We start from the raw sequence: 22,677 nt of genomic DNA on the forward strand, positions 1-22,677 counted from the left end.
AATATTTAAAAATGACAAAAGTTCGAACAATTACAAAAACTAAAAAAGCTGGACAGCTGAAGCAGCTAAACCCCGTCACAGCAAAAAGGAGTTTAAAGGAACTGAAAAAACATGCAGAAGAAAACTTCAGTCTGAATGTCTCTCACAAATAACAGCCAGTCTGTAAGTTTTGAAGGGTCGAAACTTTAAAAAAAACAAATTGGTCCCAAAGCTCATTCATAACCAGGTCTCTATCTCTGCTTTTTACCCACTATCACTACTCTTTCTTCACTGCCAAGCAAAGCTGATGCATCCAGCAAAGTCAGGAAAACATGCCGCCTCTTGTGTAAATAAAACATCCTTCATCTGTTATGCAGTAGATAACTTTGAATTTCTCATGAGGCGGAAAGCTGTTCCTGCTGCTGCTTCCTAACTACGCACCTTAGCACAACACTAAGGGGTTTAGAAGGACGTTGTGCCAACATCCACACATTTATGAACAATTAAGTTCTAAAAACAGCCATCGTGAAAAGTATGTAAGAGGCAAGCAGAATCATGGTTTTATACAAACTCAAAATGTTTTCAAAAATAGCCAGAATCAACAGATAATCAAATAAATACAATTCAAGGCCTCTTAACTGTGATTCCAGATCAGCTCTGTAGCAGATCCACATCAGATCCAGAACTGCTCCTGATCAGATCCAATGAAGACCAAAAGCAGATCCAGACCATCTGGAGAACTCACCTGCGGTGTCTAGCATACTTCCCGCTGACGTGGCCGCTGCCGTCACAGCCCAGGGTGGGACAGCTGATGAGGAAATGCACATCATGAGCATCTGCTGCACCAGGAAACAGACTGAACATCTTCCCAGGTTTCATTCTTTTCTAGGAACTAATGGCTTCTCAATGCCACCATTTCATGAAACACACATTCTGTTTGTTCTGCATTACTTGTATTTAATTAATCAAATCATTTAACTTGAACAATGTCTTTTTGGTGGACATCTCCTTCTAATAGATAGGAAGACACTACAGAATAAGGACTCTGACAGCAGCCTGGGGAAGGCAGTAAACCATCGTGAACCATCATCAGGACACTTTTGCATTTTTGACACTCCGCATAAATGCAAACAGATAGGTGTGGGTGGGAAGGAGACAAAGATGGCTGTTTCTCTGAAAAAGAAAATCTGGAAATGCAGTTTGAGTAGCTGTGATGAGCTTTAGATTCATCTTAAGCTGTGAGACACACTCTGGCACCCAGTGTCAGCTGATGTTTGTACTCCTAAATCAGAAATTCACCAAGACACAGTTGAAGATTCTAAGTGGAGGGGGACAGGTTAAAGATGAGCAGAAAGAGTTTATGCTTAAAAGTGAAGGGAGCAAAGAATGGATTTAGTAACCAGGCCATCAAGACAGGAAAAAAGAGAAAGAGAATGACGGAGAGGATGCAAAGGCAAAGAGAGAAGCAGATGTGGAGGGAAAATGAAGACAGAGCTTAGGAGAAAAAAAACAGACAGAGCAGTCAACACAAAACCAGAGGGAGATGTTTGCCAAATGTGAGGCACCAGCAGATGTGCGTCATCAATGAATGACAACTGTAGCGTCACATCAGCTTAGCATGTTTTTGGGCTTCTTCAAAGCCATCCTAAACTATTTACACTGTCAATATGTTAGCAGGCCCTTCAACACAGCTCACATCTGCTCCTGCTTTTGGTCCCACAGATCTGGTCCTCCCTTAAAGACAATTGTGTTGGTCCGGCATGACTATTTTGGGACTCCAAATTAGAATAAACCTCCTCCAATCCATTTGTTTCTGACATGTAGGTGTTGGATAGATATGCTTGAAAAAAGAAAAGAAAAGCGTTTTCTATTTGGCAGTTTACAGACTAAACGTCTCAGTACAATGAAAGACACCTCAGAAGAGTTTTCTAGTTTCAGTTCTGTTAACACAAGAGTTTGGATTTATTTCTATGAAAAACACATCTGGAAAGATGCTATACGCAAATTTGTGTTTCTGCACTGAAATGAAAGCTTCCGGTTACCTGAATAACTCCTGTGTGACTGCTTCCACGGCAACTGTGGAGACAATAAAGACTGGATTATAAAGTGGGACTGGTGCCTGCAGCTGTAGGCCGAATCACAGAGATGTCTGCGAAGTCCAATTCAAAGTGTATTTGTCACACAGACACACACGGTACCAAGCCCAATGAGACGACTGTTGTGGTGATTTTGGGCTATATAAATACAATTGAATTGAATTGAACATACACAGTACAATACTGTATGTAGTGGAATGTACTACAAGACTGTGTGACAGATTACAGGCCTAAGAGCAGTAAGTATAAGAGAGGACAAAGGTTAGGTCAGTATGAAAAGACATTTCAGTAAAATACATGACAATATAGCCAACAATGTTAAGATCACAGAAGTGTCCATGCACTGGAAAATATATAATGATGTTGCTTTGCAGAGATTGTATCGGATAGTGCAGTTCTCTGTTGAGAATCAGCTGTGTGGTGTGAGTGTGGATGGGGGGGGGGGGGGGGGGCAGGAGTGTGATCAACAGGAAAAACACTACAGCAGGATCTGATGGCTTCGTGTTGATGACTAAAGAAGTTGATGTCTCCCGTTTTTCCATGACTTGAGTTAGAGAGGCTTGTTGAGAAGACCTGCTGTTACAAAAATCAGTCCAAACGTAGAACAGTTTAACCAGTTTTACGTTTTGCCCGGCCATTAGCTCCAGGATGCAAAGCATCCCTGTTCTGGTGACAACTCTGGAGTCCAGCAGCTGCTGCAGGTTTTATGTTGTGTGAATAAAACGTAAAAAGTTTGGAAATCCTGAGCCCTTAAAGTATACAGGATTATGGGAAAATCACTGCTGCCTTTTGGTCAGCTTTCCAAGAACTGCTTCGGTGTTTTGGGTCCAGACACAGCCATGTGTGTGGTCACATCGGAAGCACCAGCGTGTGGCGCCACCAAGTAGAGTCTGTACTTTTAGAGGGACAGTTGGAAGGTTGTTGGGAACTAGAATCCCTAAAGACACGACAATCTGTTTCACATGACCAAGTCACATACATTTAAGTAAGGTGTTTAAAATTAAGAAGACAGGTAGTCTTTGAGGGAGAGAACGAGCTAAAAGCACGAAATTTGAGAGCTTTTCAGGAAAAACACCTCTTATTGAATTTAGGCAAAGTTTTGACAAAAAAGTCAGTTCTTCTGTAACATTTATAGAGTGACTTATAGAATGACAAAGTCAGATTGCTCTAAGCTGGACAATAAACTATCTGCCTGGGCTTTTATTCAGGTTTCTCTTCTGCTGAATCCCCAGGTCGCATCTCACCGGGTTTGGTCCTCACCTGATTTCAGTCAGTCCTTGTCAGGTCACCTGTTCTTCACTCCCAACTCTAGTTAGTTTAACACAATGTTTTAGTAAAGTTGTGTCTCCATTTCTTTATTTAACATTAAAGTTTTTGCATTGGAATTCTTTCCACCAGATTGTAATGACAATCACAAAGTTATGAAAGGCACTGATAACCCAAACATGTTTGCTGCTTAGTTCTTGTGCAGTGAAACAAAACTCAGTTTCATACAAAAGTATATTTCTTTACCTCTGACTCCTTTGGACCTTGTTCGATGGCGCTTTTCAGTCACATTTCCCTCCATCTGAAAAACAAAAGGGAATTATTTGAGCGTCCAGTATATCTTGAAAACGTCTTTGGTTCCTTATAAGTGTACAGTTTTGTCACAAAGCTGTTGATAGCTGTATAAACGTAAGGAGAGCACAGCGGTATAAACTGTCTAGACAGAATAATCATTGACACAAAAAACCTGCCTTTCCAAAGCACCAATTGGCCACAAAGGGTCAAATCAGGTCAAATCAGTGCAGGTTCAAGAAGTAGCATATTCCAAGAAGTCAGAGTTTTGCTGATCAGTCATTTGTGATATGGAACAAAGAGCATCAAAACAACAAAGACAACAAATGCATGTTGTCTGCATGCATGTCTTACAGTGAATATCTCCAAATATATCTGTTCTGTACCTGACAGCAGCTCATGTGTCCTCCACTCAGAGAGCTGCAGGTCTGAAGCTGAAGACTCTTCACAGTAACACAGCTTCAGAAGATTTCTTCCACAGTCATCTTCTGCAAGAAAAAGACGATGTTTTATCAGGGGGCCCAAGGTCAGCTGCTACCTCCTCCTATTTTCCACTCGGTCCTGCAAACTCTGCCTGTGAGGAAAGTTTCTTCATGGTATTCTGATGACATGTTTACTGACATTTCCAAATGCTGGTGCACATTTACGCTTGTTTACAAGAACTCTTCGTTGGTCATTTGTGGTCATATGAATGTACGTTGCCGGTGTGTACATAGCTTTAGTCACATGCACCTGCATGGGGGGTGGGCCTGAATAGGTTGCTGTGGGTTTTTGGGATACTTGGGCGCGTGGAGGGTCGTAGAGAGGAGCGGATGCATCTTAAAGGGAGCGCAGGTGTGTCTTGCAGTTCCCTTGAGGCTCGTACAGCCACCGTAAGGTATGTCATGAAAATGGAATATACCATTGACGTGCACGTGGTAAGTGCTTCAAGGAGGATTTGTAAGGATAATTCAAGAACATGCAAATATGATGCACGGGTGATGCTGTCATACGGTGACCTTACCCTGCACTCCTGTTGTTAATAAGGTGCACGAACTGACTCCTTACTGACTGGAGACAATAGCTGTAGGCATAGGGTATGACCATGAGACATAAGTGGAACTTATGTCTCATGGTCTAAGTGCAAAATCAAAACACTTGTGTCATTTTCTTGGACAGAGTTGCAGGACTCCATCAGCAATTTGCCTCTGTTAATATCCCATCATCCCTTTGTTTACACTTTTTACTGCTTGTTTACAGCCCCAAAGGTAACATTACTGGTGCAACAAAAATGGTGAGTAATATCAGATCTATCCAGCCGTACAGTTTAGATCCAGATTTCAGCCCAGACGAGGAAAACAAAGACGTTCATGGATCTATCTGTCTGACAGTGGATGATCAGAATAGAGCAGATCAGGAAGCTTGTGTTAAAGATAAGGTCCTGTTAGCTATCATACATCTAGGTGGGTGAATTTGTTTTCTGCATTTGACCTGTGCCCTGCGGAAGCGGTGAGATGCCGACACAGTTATGCCCATGAAACCTTTGGTGGCTTAACCCGCAAACCAACCCCTAATAATAAGTGTCAACCAGGGAAGCGTTTGGTCCCGTATTTAGTCTTTGCTCCTTGGCAGTGGATTTGAGCACAGGTCCTTTCAGTCTCAGGGCGGACACTCTTCCACAAGGCCACTGAACTGGTGGCCCGTCAATTGTAGATGTTACTTAACAACTTCAAACCTTTTTCAACTGGATTTTCTCGTCTGCTCCTAATTCACAATGATTTGAATAAAGAAATACTCAGAAATGCAGTTTTCATCTTGAATTATTTTATAAATGTCCTCCATCATCGTTAAAATGTTACAAGAACATGTTAAAATCACCCCAAATTAGGGTATTAAATGGCTTCTCATTGAAGCACTACAACATAAAAGGGTTTTCAACACACAATCCCTGCATCAAATGATGGATTCCTCGACTGCAGGGGAATGCAAGGGAATATATCCTCCATAGTGCACACAAACACATAAAACAGGTGACCGTCACAAGATGTGGACGTTTTGAGTACACTGATGCTTTTAGCATCATTGTGGATAGCCTTTATAGAAAATGCATAGTTATATGTACAGCATTTATTGGCAGCCGATGCTGATATTGTGCAAATAATATAGTGCATCCCTTTTTTTATTGACAAAAGTAACCAGGAAAGCCCCAGACTTTCTGCCAAATATTTATAAAACACAGCAATTTAACTCAATATTTTCTTTATGATTAAGGTTAATAGTAAGAGATGCAGAGCAGAACATGAACAGCTGCCACTTTCTTTAACTTACAAAAACTAAAATGCTTTTTTATTGTCACAATTTGTGCAAAAATCTAAGACTTCCAGTTCCTGGGTTGACAAGCAGCAAGCTTCAATAATTGTCTGTGTGCACTTCCATGCATGTGTGTGTGCACACTGTGCCTGTGTGCGTGTGCATATGTCTGTGAGTGGGAGACTGGGTCCTACACAGCTGGCTGAGCAACGTGTGAAGAGGAGCTTCCTGCTTTTTAGTATTCAGTCCCACTCTCTGCCTGTCTGCCTCGATATGATGCGGAACTCTCCTGTACAAAACACACTGCAGCACACTCACAAGCTAGTGGCTGAGCACAGTCACAGACCAAACATGAGTACAACTGCACACACATGCAACACAAAGCAGTGCAGGTGTTAAAACCTGCATTTTATGAGCTCACTTTACTGTTTTGCTGCAGCAGCAGCAGTTCATGTAGGTCAAAGTCAAGTCAGCCCCAGTAACTGATGCACCCTAACAACCGAAAATATTCCCTTCATTAGCTGGCCATTCAATGGTAGAGGACAGCTGAAAGGATCCAAGCTGTTGATCTGAAAACTTAGACTTTAAGAAAACATGTTGCTGTTTCTTTCTACCATCTACACACCAACCTGAATTCTTGTGCAGTCAGAGGGAGGGAAATAATAACTGAAATGAATGAACCGCCTATCAGATTAGAAGGTACAAGCCAACCGATTCCTCTGTTGATTTTCTGAGAGACATGGCAGAGATGAGAACTTGGACTTGAGGCAGCGGCTGCACAGCCCGGGTCTGATTGCCATCCCCTATGTTCTTCATCATCATCATCATCATCATTTTTTTATTCATAAAGCACCTTCCACCACCAGCCAAGGAGGCTCAAAGTGCTGTACACAGGGAGAACAAAACATAGTACAAGCATAAAACATAAAGGAATAAAAAGCATAAATCCAAATTAAAACATTGTAGAGACATAAATAGAAAAAAAGAAAAAGCATAAAACCAATTTAAAAGACATTCAAACCAGCATAAAGCCAGGACAAAACTGATGCTAAAGCGCTAAAAAGGAGGAACAATTCTTTTTTAAAACTCTCCAGGAGCGTGACCTCTCTAATTGCCCGGGGCAACCGATTCCATAGTTTAGGGGCCGACACAGCAAATGCACGCTCCCCCCCGAAACTTACGTTTTGTTCTGGGAACCATTAACACAAACGGGTCGGTCGAGCGTAAGGACTTTATGGGAGATATTTTAAAAGCTAACTGGAGAGGTAAGAAGGTGCCGTACCTGCCAGGGACTTAAAAGTAAGGACCAGCATTTGAATAAAATCCAAGTATTGCACTGGCAGTCAGTTCAAAGAGGCCAAGATCAGTGTTATGTGGTCCAACTTTGGCAGTCATCTGCATAAAGGGGAAAGTTCACCTTATTCTTCCAAAAAACAGCATTCCCAGTGGCAGCAAGCAAATCGTTATTGTATAACATTGTGTAACAAAAAGTCATATTGACATTTTGTCACAAGATGCCCATTTTAACTAATAGACTTGAGACCTATAGAAAAAAAATCTGGAATTTAAACATGAAACGTTAGGACGTGTTTCCAGATCAGGTTCCAGTCTGTCCAACATCTGCCACATTTCAGGTGGTTTATTAAAAAAATGTGTTAATGAGCCAGACAAAAATAGTTTGTAATTTTTGCATCAAATCAACTCTTCTCCACTGATATGAGTGTAGCAACAATCAAGCATCAATTAGCATTTGAAATTTGATGATTTATTTCACTAATGCATGATCCAAGTCTGCTTGTTGATGTGTTTTATACCAGTAAAACGTTATGTCTGTGAAAAAGATTGTACGGCATCAATATTTCCTATTGTGATTGATGAGCAGTTGTCCGCACCTTAGCTGTAGCTGCTCCTTCAAACAGACAGGGTGAGGTGTGCTTCAGGTAAATAGCTGAACTGTATGATGCAAACACATTCCTTATAAACATGTCAGAGCTGTGAAGGCCTTGAGGTCCGCTTGGGCAATGCCACAATCGCTGGTTGCCATGGAAACTATGCGCATCAATTAGCTTCTGAATAATCAAAGAGCAGCAACTCACAGATCAAACTCCAGGTTCATGGAGACATGAGGACTGATGCCCAAAAATGAGTCAGAGGGCCATTAGAAGCTTTAACTTGATCTCCACACTCACTGCTGTAGATATGATCCACCTAACACAAGTTAATGACTCTGTTCTGAAGTTTACAAGAAAAGAAGTCTGACAAACAAAGCTGCAGTGGTCTGAATTTTAGTATAGGACATTAATTGTAAGTCAACACAGAGCCTTTCCGTTGTCACGTTTTGGTAACTTTAATTTGATGTTATTAAATTAGGTCAAAATAAGGTCTTATTCATTCAGAGTAGGACTTTAGCCCCTGAAAAGACGGGGACTTTGGAATTGGGTTGGACGCGAGTCCACCTACTTTTATTGAGCCATTTTCTTGGGACCAGCGGGTACTCCCAATTTGGAACCTTGGGGGGGGGTCAGTCCATTTCTCACTTACTTTCAATGCTCTCTCCTCATAAGGTAAGAAAGAGGAACAGGAGGGAGGATGAGGATCTGAGTGACCAGAGGCGAGGAGACTGGGCAGGTATGGGGAGCAAGATGGTAGGCGACTTTGAAAGTCAGGGGTTTGAAGTCAATTTTGGGGGGGACACAAGGATCTAACTTCTGAGAGACAACTGTTAAGGGAGGGGGGAGTGAGGAGTTATGTTTGGTTTAAGCATTGACAGCAGATAAGAACTAGACAAAGCCCCCCTCGTGTTCCAAATAGGAAGTACCCACTCCAAGAAGCCAAAATCTCATAGACTTCTATAGAGGAATTACCGGTTTTACTCAGTCATACAGTATTTGTCAGACTAGCCTTCTTGCTCTACTACCTTTTTCTAAAAATCCTCTTTGCTAATCCAAATTTTGATAATATTTTTCTTTATTATAATTTATTCAAGTTAAAAACTGACCAATTAGATGCCTCAGCAGCTTCAAACATGTGCTTGCTGCTTTGTAATGCCATTTCAGCAGCTGCTCTCTCAATCTGATGGATTTGTCTGGTAGAAACCTTCCTCATTCTGTCTTTATCTGCACCAACCCGTGTGTCTCTGAATCAGCCACTAATCTCTTCATAGTACGATGATCACGCCGAAGTTTCAGTGAAATATCAAAGGTTTTTATACCTAGTTCCAAGCATTTAACTACTTCATGCTTTTCAGCAGCAGAGATCCTTTTTCTTTCCCATTTTGTTTGAAAATGTTGGTCTGTTTACTAATGTGGAACATCCTTCTTTAGTAACTTAACTGAACTCACCTACCAAACTAGTTATCACAGGTGTCTGAGATTAATTTCAGTCAATACATTCAATAAATGGATTAAAAACAAGTTAATAATCTTAAAACTAAGGTAAGAAGGAATGGTAATGCAAAGATGCATAAATGTCTGAGAGTGAATGGACTAGTTCCAAAATTACAGCAAGAGTGAACAGATGATCGCTTTGAATCATTAGTGTGAAGCAGAATTAAGTTTATATAAAAGCTGTACTTTTATATTTAACAGTTGTACAGATTTAAAACCATCGCCCCTTAAGACGGTGCAGGGCTGGGGGCTGCTGGCCTGATTTGTTGTTGTAAGAAGCTAAGATCTAGATTAGTCATTTCACTGAAAGTAAACTTTTCTTTCTGATCAACAACAGAACCTGGATGTCATCCAAGTTCAGGTTGAATCACCTCAGCATCCCACTGAGACCTGCTCCCCCTGGGGGGGGGGGGGGGGGGGGGGGGGGTCAATGGGAGGAACAAACATGTGATGATCCTCACATCAATCCCACATACACGTGGTTGTTAGTTTGTCAGGTTGGCCCAATTAAAGGAAAACATTTTGCAGAAGGCCGTTCCACATTATCCAGACCAATATTTTCAATTGGATCGTATGCGTAAACCTTCCACTTTGTCACCACTGAACAATGTTCACAAGCAGAAACAGCTGCAGTGGGCCCAGAAATACATGGAGACTAGCTTTGAAACCATCTTGTTCACTGATGAGCAAATGGATGGTTGGTGGATGGCCACCACGTCCCAACAAGGCTGCAATGTCAGCATGGAGGTGGTAGAGTCATGTTTAGGGCCTGAATCATGGGGAGAGAGCTGGTTGACCCCTTTAGGGTCCCTGAAGGTGTAAGAATGACCTCTGGAAAGTAGGTGGAGTTTCTGACTGACCACTTTCTTCTGTGGTACAAAAAGAAGAACCGTTTGTCTTCATGCATAACAATTCCCCATCTCATGCTCTAAGGAATACCTCTGCATCATTGGCTGCTATGGACAGAAAAGGAGATAAACTGATGGTGTGGCCCCCATCCTCCCCTGACATCAACCCTATTCAGAACCTTTGGAGCATCTTCATCATTGGAGGGTGGGAGGCTGTTCAAATCCAAACAGGATGTGGGAGAATATTCTAGTCTGGTCTAGCCAGTCTCCAGATGTCAACCCCATAGAAAATCTTTGGAGGAAGTTGAAAGTCCGTGTTGCCCAGTGACAGCCCCAACACATCACTGCTCCAGAGGAGATCTGTATGGAGGAATGGGCCAAAATACCAGCAACAGTTTGTGAAAACCCTGTAAAGAATTACTTAAAATGCTTGACTGCTGTCATTAGCCGCGTTTACATGGACAAAAGTAATCGGAAAGAACGCGTGATCGGAAGAAAAATGTGTCATGTAAACACGCTGTTCGGAATACTCTGCCCCGATCAGACTCGTTCGGATCAAAATTTCTTTCCGATCGAGATAGGTGGGTTATCCCGATTGTTTATCCGATCGTTGTGCATGGAAAAGGTTCATTCAGATCGTGTCACTACTGCTCTTGTTCACGTCATGAATAGACGGTGTTTCGCTAAAAGCTTTGGAGCTCATACGGGACCGACCAGCTGCTCTGCGGACGCCCCGTGAAAAGCGCCGCTCCGCTGGCTCTTCGCATCTCCCCTCTCTTACACCCCTCGAGGGGGATGCCGGAGGAGGAGCGCTTCGTGCCCCGTGACCCAGCACCCGAGCTCTGCGTACGGGTACGGGTGCTGGTGGACCGAGTGGACCGTGTCTCAGAGTCTGAGCAGAGCAGCCGGATTTATTAATGTGTGTTTGAGGGGAGGGGAGGATGCTATGAAACGTGTGGGTTTTGTTGTTTGTTGGGAGACTTGGATGGACTGCAATCCGTCCCGCCGCTCTGGGTTAGCAGCTGCCGGACTCAGGTGTGTGTGTGAGTGTGTGTTCGAGTAGAGCAACGACCGCCAGCACACACAGCGGCTTTGGGACGGTGTGCGAACTTTTCAAAGCAGAAATGCCTCTTAGTGCTAAGAAATCGTTCAAACAATCACGTGGATTTGTGTTTCCAGTTGTGTCCCGAGAAAATAAAGACTGATGTTATTTCCACATATTTACGTGCAGCCAAGATGCAGATTACAGCTTTTCCCGCATGGTCCTGGATTTTGTGTCCATGATCAAACAAGGCTAATATTAGCCCGTGTTTATAGCCTCTCCTAACTGGCTTCTTCCAGCTCCGTTCTTCCACAAAAAAAGCACTGACCATGCATATTAAAAATAAACCGATAAGCAAACAGGCGCTTCATAATATTCATTAAATTAATAAAAAGCACGTTTGGGAGATTGTCTTGTATATTACCGAGCTGCTGCATAAATGTCTGCAGCAGATGTTTGTTTACAACGGGACTCATGTCCTCTTCCGGGATTTTCAACACTACTGCGCATGCACAAATGATTTATTCCGACCGAATGTGTGACCATGTGAACGTTTGTTCTAATCGGAAAAAGGTTTTCTGATCCCATGTGCACGGTTGAATTTTAACCCGACCATTGATCAAGATATTTTGCCCATGTAACCGCGGCTATTGCCAACAAAGGGTAGATAACAAAGTCTGGTAACACTTTATATTAAGATTCCTTAACAAGCTCTGTTAACACATTAACAAGCATTATAAATGAATTTATAGGGTGTTAGTAAGACATTTATTAGTACAATAAGTCTAATAAGGTTTATTAAATTACTTAGTTAACACATTTACAAGCATTATTATTAGGATGTTTTCAAGATGCTAACACGGTACACGGTAACCTGCCCATCTATGAATAAAGATGGGCAGGTTAACTAATGTCACCATTGGCTAATGAATCTGTCAATCAAACTCATCAGCAAATCAGGCATGCTCGCTTTCAGCCCATTGAGCCTCTTAGTCTTTGCTTTCACACAGGTGACGAAAAAAGCCCCGCCCATCTTTGATTCTGTACCGGTCGGTCGTTAGTGTGTTAGCTTTAGCATGGCTCCTGTAGGTTTATTGTCTTCGGTCTTCAAAAATGACTGGCTTGTGCAACTTTCTTGTGGACTTTGAAGCAAGGCAACAGTGGTTGAATGCTGTTGGCATTGAATGCAGAGAATTGTCTCCTGGTGATGGGATTTGCAATGAATGTTTCACTCAGGATAGATGCTAATACTTTATCCTTATTAACTATGATGCTAGTCATCCAACACCAGTATATATGTTTTTTTTTTTAATTATTTGTCTGAATTAAATTATTATATATCTTTTACAGAACGATTTGTGTATGTTTAGTCTGTTTTAATGTCATAAAATTCTTTTTACAATCTTTATGCTTTGTGGTTGTTTGTGCTAAAAAACGTCCACACTTTAGATGAGGTGCTGCAAAACAATTAATAAACTATTAACAAAGTTAATTAATACATTTGTAAAGCTAATAAGCAGTTTAGTAATATGGATTTAGAAGACAATGGTCTGACTTTAGATGTTAATAAATCTTATTAACACTTTCAGGTATTTGCAAGACATCTATAATGCTAATAAATATCTTACTAGCATCTGACACATTAATAAAGCCTATTAATTTGTTAAGTTAGTTAATAAAACTTATTAAGCTTATGAACACTTCGGCTTGTGTCAGGCATCTATAATGCTAATAAATATCTTACTAGAACCCCAAACAATAATAATACTTCTTAATTTGTTAACAAAGGTTGTTAATAAATCTTATTAAGCTTATTAACACTGACACATTTGTTAAGCACCTATAATATCAGTAAATGCATCATTAGCATCTTGAAAACATCCCAATAATAATGCTTGTAAATGTGTTAACTAAGTAATTTAATAAACCTTATTAGACTTATTGTACTAATAAATGTCTTACTAACACCCTATAAATTCATTTATAATGCTTGTTAATGTGTTAACAAAGCTTGTTAAGGAATCTTAATATAAAGTGTTACCCAAAGTATTTAGTTGAACTTTTGTTATTGACCAAATATTTATTTTTCATCATAATTTACAAATAAATTCTTCTGATTTTCTGGATTTTTTTCCTCATTTTGTCTCTCATAGTTGAGGTACCCCTACAATGAAAATTACAGGCCTATTTAATCTGTTTAAGTGGGAGAACACAATTGGTGTCTAACTAAATACTTTTTTGCGCCACTGTAACTCTGAGACAAAGTAGCCAGGTGAGGTTAAAACAGCAAAGCTGGGACCGTTGACTCTATATAAGAACTAGACTAAGTGACCCCTCCCCCCTGGTGCTCCAAATAGGAAGTACTTGGTGGTGGGATTAAAAAGATAAAATAGACTTCTATAGAGAAATAAACAGCTATCCCCGTCATGACAGAAAGCCACAAAACTCTTCAAAAGAACTCTTCTTGTTGGCCACTATTTGTCTGTTCCCACTCCACAGATTCCTGCAGCTTTTGGTGGCTGGAGGAGGTAACTATACTGACTTACCTGTTCCTGCTCGTCTCCTCCTGTTTCACATAAAGGACTATCATATTCTCCGGGGTCCGCTCTCTTCTAGCTTGTCCTCAGAACTACCAAACCTGATAATCACTTTTAACATTCTACTTGTCAGAAATAACCATTTTTGCTCTGCTACCTTTTTAAACATGTTCTTGATTATCCTATTTTTCATCATATTTTCCTGTAGCTCAAGTCAATTAAGTTATAAACTGACCAATCAGATGCCTTAAAGGTAAGTGGTGTCACGTTGAACGTTTGACAGATTCTCAGTGGAAAGGGAGTGGACTTCCAACAAGCTCACTACTGATTGCTGAAAGTGGTTGCCATAAAACTGTTGGCCCAGACCAACTCGGACCAATCACTGCTCACTGACAACGTCTGGCTCCAACACGTCTGTATCGCCAAAGATGGCGACTGATTTCACTTCCTTTGATTGGAACTGGAAGGGAGTCACGAGGCTGAAGCCACGCTCGCTCATTCCGGTTCTCTCACGTTAGCATTCACACCGGCAGCTGCAATTCGCGTTCTAGCTGCCACTTTTGTCATGGCTGTGCTCCAGCCTCACCCTGCTGATTAGTGATTCACAGCAGCTGTGGTAATGCCTACATATTCTGCCTCTGTCTAACCTCTATTGTCAGAATGCATGGAGCCACAACTCTTATCGCCTTTAGCCTTGCCACTGTTGTAAATGAAACTCTGTATGGATTTTTGACCTGTTTCTTGGACCAGGTTTATTGTGCCCCATACCATATCATACTAGATACTCTGTGGATGGATTGTCCCAGAGTGGTTTCTCATCTTTTCTCAGTCTTCCTCTGCAGCAGTCACTCTCTCTTCACCTCTGTCCAACCACTGCTATTCTCTGCATTTTAGTAAATGGTGTACACTTTTATAACGCTTTTCTACCTTCTTCAAAGCCCCAAAGCGCCGTATAGTCACAGTCTCATTCACCCACACGTCACATACTGATGGCGGCTCCGCCCCCAACACTAGTGCCAACCAGAGGTGGGGTTCAGTGTCTTGCCCAAGACCACTTCAGCAAGGATGGGCAAGGCAGGAATCAAACCTGCAGTATTCCGATCAGTGGTCGACTGCCCTACCACTGCACCACGGCCACCTCATGAATAAAATATGTATATTTTATTCGATTGCTTACCAAATGTCTGGTTTTGTACAAAGTTCTTGTAATATTTTCTCAAAATTGTCTGCCTAATGAGATCCGTGACTGTTATCAATGTGTTTTAGTTATTAATGTTTGGAAAAATTAAAAGATCATTTCTTTTTTGTATTAAAAGTTCAAATGTATTCATTTATTTTATTAAGGTGACGTAACACGTGTCTGATTTTGTTAGAAAAATGTTTCCAGTGGTTTTTGGTTCCTCGTCACTACAGAAAAAGAGAAGATAAAGAAAAAAAAATAATTAAAATGAACAAGAACTTTTTTTCTAATTAAATTAATTCTTCTAGTTATAAATACATCTGCCTCATTAGAAACAATAGCACTGTGGGTGCACTTAGACACATCCCAGATGACGGCACGCCGAGACATTACCTCCAGGGACAGTCCATGAGGCGTCTACCTATATAACATCTATGAATGTAGCAACATGAACATTTTTGAATGACCTTCATTCTAAAATTAACTGTAAAAGGTTCATTCATAATAACTTTTCTTAATGTCTTAAGATACAATCCCAACGGTAGGGCTTTGACTGGAAGCAGACGCTTTCTTTGTATGGTGAGCAACAACCTTCATGTCCATGTCTGTGATTGGCTGGCTTTTGTGGCACATTTGCAGCGTAGTGCCCTGCTCTGTTTCGAGAGTAGAAACCCTGAAAATTGTTTTTAAGTTTGCAGAATAAAAATGTTTTTTTTACTCGTATTTTTAAATTTCAAGTGCAAAAGAAATGAAAATGCATATCTGGTTTTGACTTTATTTTCAATTATGAGACACAATTCTTCCATGGGACACAAGTGTAAGGACAACAGGGAAGCAAAAGGTTCTGCATGGTGTGAAGAGTTTTTAGTCTTGGTTAGTGTTGTTTCATTATGTTTACATCAGATTTTACATAAAGGAACAAAACTTGCCTTAAAAAGGTGTACTTTAAATCACTGAATTACTGTTCTAATTAGAGTTTGAGGACCAGTTTCCAGGTTTAATCAAACAGTCCAGTCCCTTCACGCCATAACTCTGTCCCGCAGGAGCTGAGGAGGGTCAGGGTGACTGACAGCATGATGTGTGGAAGCTCTAACCATCTGTAACGAGAAGCAGATGCACAAACCCACAGCAGCTCTTCCTGCCTGACCAACTGTGTGCAGAACAGAATTATGCAAATTGAAAATCATTTGTGTATTTGCATGTAAGAAACCCGGAGCGAGTGGAACAATTAAAGGGCCAATATCATGCTATTCTTAAGCCTTTCATAGTAAGCTATAGCCTTAGATGTGATAATATATTATCTTTGATACACTAAAGAATGATTTTTTATGAAATACGTGTTATTTTGGCAGCTCATTTTCCTACCCTGATTTAAGACGACTTGATCTCAACACATCAACCTAGAGCCTGCCTCAACATTGTATCTGTAGCCGCGTTTACATGGGCAAAAGTAATCGGAAAGAACGCCTGATCGGAAGAAAAATGCGTTATGTAAACACGCCGTTCGGAATACTCTGCCCCGATCAGACTCTTTCGGATCAAAATTTCTTTCCGATCGAGATAGGTGGGTTATACCGATTGTTTATCCGATTGTTGTGCATGTAAATGTTTCATTCCGATCGTGTGTCACCACTGCTCTTGTTTACGTCATGCATAGACGGTGTTTCGCTGAAATAAAGCTTTGGAGCTCATACGGGACCGACCAGCAGCTCTGCGGACGCCCTGTGAAAAGCACCGCTCCGCTCTCGCTCCGCTGGCTCTTCGCCTCGCCGCTATCTTACAGCCTCACGAGGGGGATGCCGGGGGAGGAGCGCTTCGTGCCCACTGACGTCCGGACCCTGCACCCGAGATCTGTGTTCGGGCTCGGGTGCCAGTAGACCGTGTCTCTCTCTGAGCAGAGCAGCCAGATTTATTAATGTGTGTTTGACTCTGGGTTAGCGGCTGCCGGCTACAGGAGAGCAACGACCGCCGGCACCAACAGCGACTTTGGGGCGGTGTGCGAACTTTTCAAAGTAGAAATGCCTCTTAGTGCTAAGAAACTGTTCAAACAATCATGTGGATTTGTGTTTCCAGTTGTGTCCCGAGAAAATAAAGGCTGATGTTATTCCCACATATTTACATGCAGCCAGGATGCCGATTACAGGTTTTCCCGCATGGTCCTGGATTTTGTGTCCATGATCAAACAAAGCTAATGTTAGCCCTTGTTTATAGCCTCTCCTAACTGGCTTCTTCCAGCTCCGTTCTTCCACAAAAAAAGCACTGACCATGCCTTTTAAAAATAAAACTTTGAGCAAACAGGCGCTTCATCATATTCATTACATTAATAAAAGCACGTTTGGGAGATAGTCTCGTATATTACAGAGCTGCTGTATAAATTAATGCGGCAGCCGTTTGTTTACAACGGGACTCATGTCCTCTTCCGGGATTTTTTAACACTACTGCGCATGCACAAATGATTTGTTCCAACCGAGAGTGTGACCATGTGAACGTTTGTTCTAAACGGAAAAAGGTTTTCTGATCCCATGTGCACGGTTGAATTTTTAACCCGACCATTGATCAAGATATTTTGCACATGTAACCGCGGCTTGTGTTTCTCCCAAAAAAACAAAAGAACATCTGAACCTTTGCAAAGATGGATGTGCATATTGCGCATATAAAAGGAAATCATTTAGCCGATCACCGGCTAAATGGGGGGCGGAGCTGGCAGTGCAGACTCTTCCTGGAAGGGACTGTTCTCACTTATCTACGTCACAATGTGAGAACCTGCTCATTTTCATGGATTGGGAGGGGCTGGGGCTCAGAGTACAGGTTTTTAGAAGAAGACTTGGAAATGTTTGAATGGAATTGCTTGAATTGGGATTGTTTATTCTGATTAATTAACATTATAATACACTAAAAAGCTCCAAAAAGTTGATTTTGCATGATAAACACCCTTTAAAGACTTTTCTGAGTCTGTTACAGAGATTACTGAGCACTGGTGGAGGTGACAACAAATCAAATTTTGAGTAAATTCCTGACTGAAAAGTACCTGGCTGTAACCAGATGACAGTGTGAAATAGGGCCGGATATCACCAATAACTTCCAGAATCGATTCGATTCCCGATTCTTTAGATTCACTCGATTCGATTCAATTTTGAATGTACATAGTTTACACAGTTAGAAATATTTGTATAGAAATACAATAATACTCTATATATGTTTTGAAGATACTCATAATAATCAGATCCATGTAAAATATTTTAGTGAAATAATAAACCAATGAGATTGTTAACACCATACAGTGTTACATGGTTTCTCAAATGGAGAGGCTCCAACAAAAATGTGCAGATTGTTAAGAAACCTGCATTTCAGTTTCGCCACTAGGTAGAGCACATGCTGTAGCATGACACTTTATTCCAGAAGATTGAGCAGAAAACAGTGCTGTAGACCAGTGGTCCCTGACCCCTGGGCCATGAACCGGTACCGGTCCGTGGGTCATTTGGTAACGGGCCAGGTCAACGGAACGTTAGCATCAAGCTAGCAGACTTTGGTTTACTGCTGTTATTGTATTAGAGATGTAGATGTATTAGAGTATATAAGTAATGTTCCATGAACATTCAGATTGTATTTTGTAGAGTGTCTAGCAGTTTTACAATTGTACGCCATGATTGTTCCAAAGATTAGCGAGTAGCGCTAGGGCTCAGGAAAAGGAAAAAAGATCTATAAAAGATCGATCTCTATTTATATAGATCAATTATTGATTTATTAAGCTTGGATCGATTCAGATTGATTAATCGCTTTTATCAACCCAGCTCTAGTTTGACAGTCATGAGCCAGGGCTTTTATTTGACAAACACGCCTTTCAAAGAGCACTGAATGACTGAAGTGAGAGTTGGTTGTCCTGTCCACTGCATGTGTTGTAAACTCACCATGAGTCACTCAGAGCTCCACTTCAGACTGCTCAGTTTACCCTCAGTTTGTTTCAGCACAGCAGCTTCTTCACATTTCACCTAATGATGGGCAATACCACAGATTACAGAGACAATCATGCATAAACTTAGCAGTTCAAGAGACAACTTCCACTGAAAAGTCTATGTAACGCCCATTTCAGGCTTCCGCATGCAAAACTCATTCATTTACGCATTCCTATGCAAGTTTCTGCTACCATTGTCAGGCTGTATCAACAAAATGTGCAGCCACTGAGCGTGAGATGACAGCTAAACCAGGTTGACTGGACGTTCAGATGGTGTCCAGTTCACAAAGGACCACCAATTCTTAATTTCTCATGAAGGAGAAATTAATATTTGTGGTTTGTTCCCAGCCAGAATTCTATGGTACCAAGTATTTCGTATATCGAAATAGAGCTGAGAGGGAAAAAAGCTTAGCGCATGACTCGCATCGCTTTGACATTTCGCACCAAGCCTCCTCCAAATGCAGGTGACAGACGTGCCATTCATGTGACTCACATTCAAGGATGCACATTTAGCGAGTTTTTGAACGTGCGTTTATCTTCAGGTGTTCACACTAGTGGATACTAGCGTATCCATAGGATTCTTATGGCAAAAAATGATGTCAAACCCACCACCATCTTTGCTGCTCCATTCCACAGCATCAGGAGCATCAAGAGCTTCTACGCTTCATCTGGTAAAACTATGGATCAGCTTAATAAAAGAGCGTTTTTGTGTCATCGTAGGTGATCATGCTATGCCAACATTACAATCATCAGTTTACAACCTCACGTAAAAATGTCAATTGATTTTTACATAAATAGGGACCATTTCAACAAGGTTTTATTCCGTCACACAACTTGTCATGATCAGCTTTGCTTGACAGGTAATTTTATATATACATTCATCATTGGGGATCTGCACTTTCAAAAAAGTCTGGTAGTGGTCAGTTGTCAGATAATGAGATTACTGACACCTGCACAATCAGACAAAATTAATTAACAATTGTCAACCAACAATCTATATATAGATTATTTTGTAGATTGCAATATAATATATCTTGTATTATTAATGTGCAAAACTCAGACAGCATTAATAAATTAGCAACATTTCAGATTGACCAAAATGAGTCAAAATGTGAGAGTTTTCAGATGACTTTGAAGATTTGATGATTTTGTTATGAGACGTGTCAGAATCAAAGAGCAATCTGAGGCTGCTGTAGTTCTGTGTCGCAGCACAAATCTTAAAGACTGTTGAGGGGAAAAAGTTAGACAAATCATTTAGATGTTGACCCTCACAGCCACCCAGCAGCAATGAAAGCGGAACAAATGATGTTCTATGGACCTTAACAGCTGACCCCTCCTGACCGGCTCCTTGTCTAAACAAGGTTTGGTCTTGGCCTGATCCAGGTTGGGTTTTTGCGTTGGTCTCTGAGAAATGGTAGTTGTGAAAACTCCCTTGATCTCTGGTCCTCTTTAAAGCAAGAGTCTCTATTCAATTGCAGGTGAACTCTGGTGCGGTTGTCTTCAGCGTGAATGCAGACGATCTTTCCACAGACCAAAGAGAGGAGGAGAACCAAAGGGAGGAAATGCTGTAAGCTCTGTGTGTTTGGAGGAGAAAAACAGCCATGGTGTCAATCTAAAGGAACATGAATCATAAGGCAGTTTAGAAATGTCTGCTGGTAAAGGTGGAGTAGTGAGGAGCTACAGGAGATTCTTCTGCATGAGAGTCAGAGGACGAACGTGATTAGCCACTTTTTGTTTTACTGTCCTGGTCAGAGCTTGCTTTAGACTGTACTCAGACAGGAAGTATTATTTGGTCTGGACTTGAGTCCTAAACCTCACGTTTGGTCTGTATTCAGACTGCCCTAAAGCTGCCTTTCCTGTTTCAAACCAAAGCTTGTAAAAAAAAAAAAGCACTTGACTAAGATCTCTCCAGTTATTGAACAGAAATTACGAGCCCGGGGCAAAGCAACTAGAGACAGAAAGTATGGAAGCCTGTGTTTTGCAATCCAGGATAGTTTACTTATTCAAACTTTATTTCCTGACCAATTTTGAACAATTGTATCAATATCAGGTACAACACTTTTTACTGCTGCTTTGGTACGGCTGAGTCATGTTGCAAGGCGGTTACTGAGCAGACAACAGCTAAGAAGGTACGCTGATAAGTGTTTATCATATAGATTGTCAGGAAAACAGAGTGAGAAGCAATGTGTGTCCCGTTAAAAGTTGTTTTAAGGAGCCTGCATTCATCTGACCGAATTTCAATTAGTTGCTGTGTCTCATTGTTACCTCGTGTTTCTCCAGGCCTTTATGACGTAAACGTCATGAGGAATGTTTCCATCATTAACATCAACATCATCTGAGGAAACTCAGAGTTAACCGAGGCACAATCTGATTGGTAACCAGCAGAGACCACCTCCAAAGATGCGTCTGAGAGTGGTAACTGGTACCAGACCAGGGTCCTCTTAGGTGTATTCAGACTGAAAACTTTTTCTGGGTTATTGGGGGAATTGAAATAAACATAAACTGCACACAGATCCAGAGGTTGACTGATGCCGGTTCTATTGAGACGTAAATGTGAGGATGCAGAGGCTTTTCCTAAGGCTGCCAACAATTATGCACTAAATCAAATGTAAGAGATTAGGATTAATCAATCAATTAAATGATGGATTTACTTAGTTTTAAACTTATAAATGTTATGTGGTAAATAACAATAGAGAGACATCCAGCCATAACAAACATAAACAAAAATATGAAATCAACCAATGTGCGTAAAGCCTTTTTGTGTTCTGGTTTCTCTCCCTCTGGGTTGTTCTCTAGTCCTACAATGTTTTTTGAATTTATAAGCACTTTTCAGAAAAATCACAACCAACCAACATCATTGGAGTTGCTCTATCAACACTCTTCTTATTCCTCATTTGACCAAGTCAAGCTATATTTCCCTTTCTAATCATAAATTATTTGTGTATTTGTTTACTATTTAACTCTCAGATTTTCAGAGATACTGCTTTTATTTTGATGATTACATTTCTGACAATCTAAGAGGTTTTCATGCGGTTCATCGAAGACGTGTCTGTGTTGTGTGTCAAAATAACTCATAAGCATGAGCCGTTCAGTTAGTACATTCGTAGGCCTACAGGTTTTGCATTTGCATATCCTCTTTGCCCTCAGTATTTCCAGACAAATAAAGTTTATGAAGCCACAGCGTATGAAATGACTCCAGAACATCAAACACTGCAGAACATTTGCCTAGAAGGAGAAATTTAAGATGAAAGTTGAAGGACTAATGCAGAAAACATATTTTAACAAGACTGCAATTGAAACTGTTCCCAATACTAAGATTGTTTCTATTGATTAGTCAGGTCTCAGACATTAGCTTTGAGCTTTTTTAAAGATTAATCCACATGTAAATAAAATGGTAAAAGTATGGCCCTTGGCAAAGTTAACCAACAATGTCTTTCCAACACAGTTTCTGTGTTCAGGGGCTAATAACTTTAGAAGGTTGAAAATCAAACAAGGTCCAACTTCATCACATTAGTTTAAACACATTAAAATACAAATAAGCTTTTGAGTTTCTAAATGCATTCTTCAGAAGCTAAACATAAGATTTAAGTGAACATTTTGTTCTCTGGACTTGAGTTCAAGATAATAACTTCCCATCTCTGGTTCCAACATGGAGCTGCTGCATTCGGCTGTTCACACAGGAAAAACACAGACTTGCTAGACAAATGTTCACAGTCTTTAGTTCACTGAAATCCTGCATTTTCTTTTTTATATTAAATGAGGCACAAGGAGAATATGTTAGGGGAGGACATGACAGCCTTTGCTGTTACAT

The 22,677-nt window shown here is 40.9% G+C and overlaps 1 protein-coding gene across 8 annotated transcripts in view; it reads right to left on the reverse strand.

Moving 5' to 3' along the window:
• myt1la (myelin transcription factor 1-like, a) overlaps positions 1–22,677 on the reverse strand; it is a 56,744-nt gene that overhangs the window by 33,121 nt on the left and 946 nt on the right. For 7 of the 8 annotated variants that reach the window (XM_078943104.1, XM_078943106.1, XM_023952976.2 and 4 more), the window contains exons 2-5: positions 4,019–4,120; positions 3,588–3,642; positions 2,022–2,055; positions 725–787 (exon numbers count right to left, since the gene is read on the reverse strand). In XM_078943104.1, the coding sequence (XP_078799230.1) occupies positions 725–787; positions 2,022–2,055; positions 3,588–3,642; positions 4,019–4,033 (167 nt within the window). In that variant the 5' untranslated portion in view covers positions 4,034–4,120. Of the gene's footprint in view, positions 1–724; positions 788–2,021; positions 2,056–3,587; positions 3,643–4,018; positions 4,121–18,822; positions 18,904–22,677 lie in introns of all 8 variants that reach the window. The other variant, XM_023952975.2, reaches the window with a different exon arrangement.

The sequence above is a fragment of the Oryzias latipes genome, chromosome 24, assembly GCF_053564925.1.
Source record: "Oryzias latipes strain Hd-rR chromosome 24, Olatipes_Hd-rR_3.1".
In the NCBI taxonomy this organism is placed as follows: Eukaryota; Metazoa; Chordata; class Actinopteri; order Beloniformes; family Adrianichthyidae; genus Oryzias; species Oryzias latipes.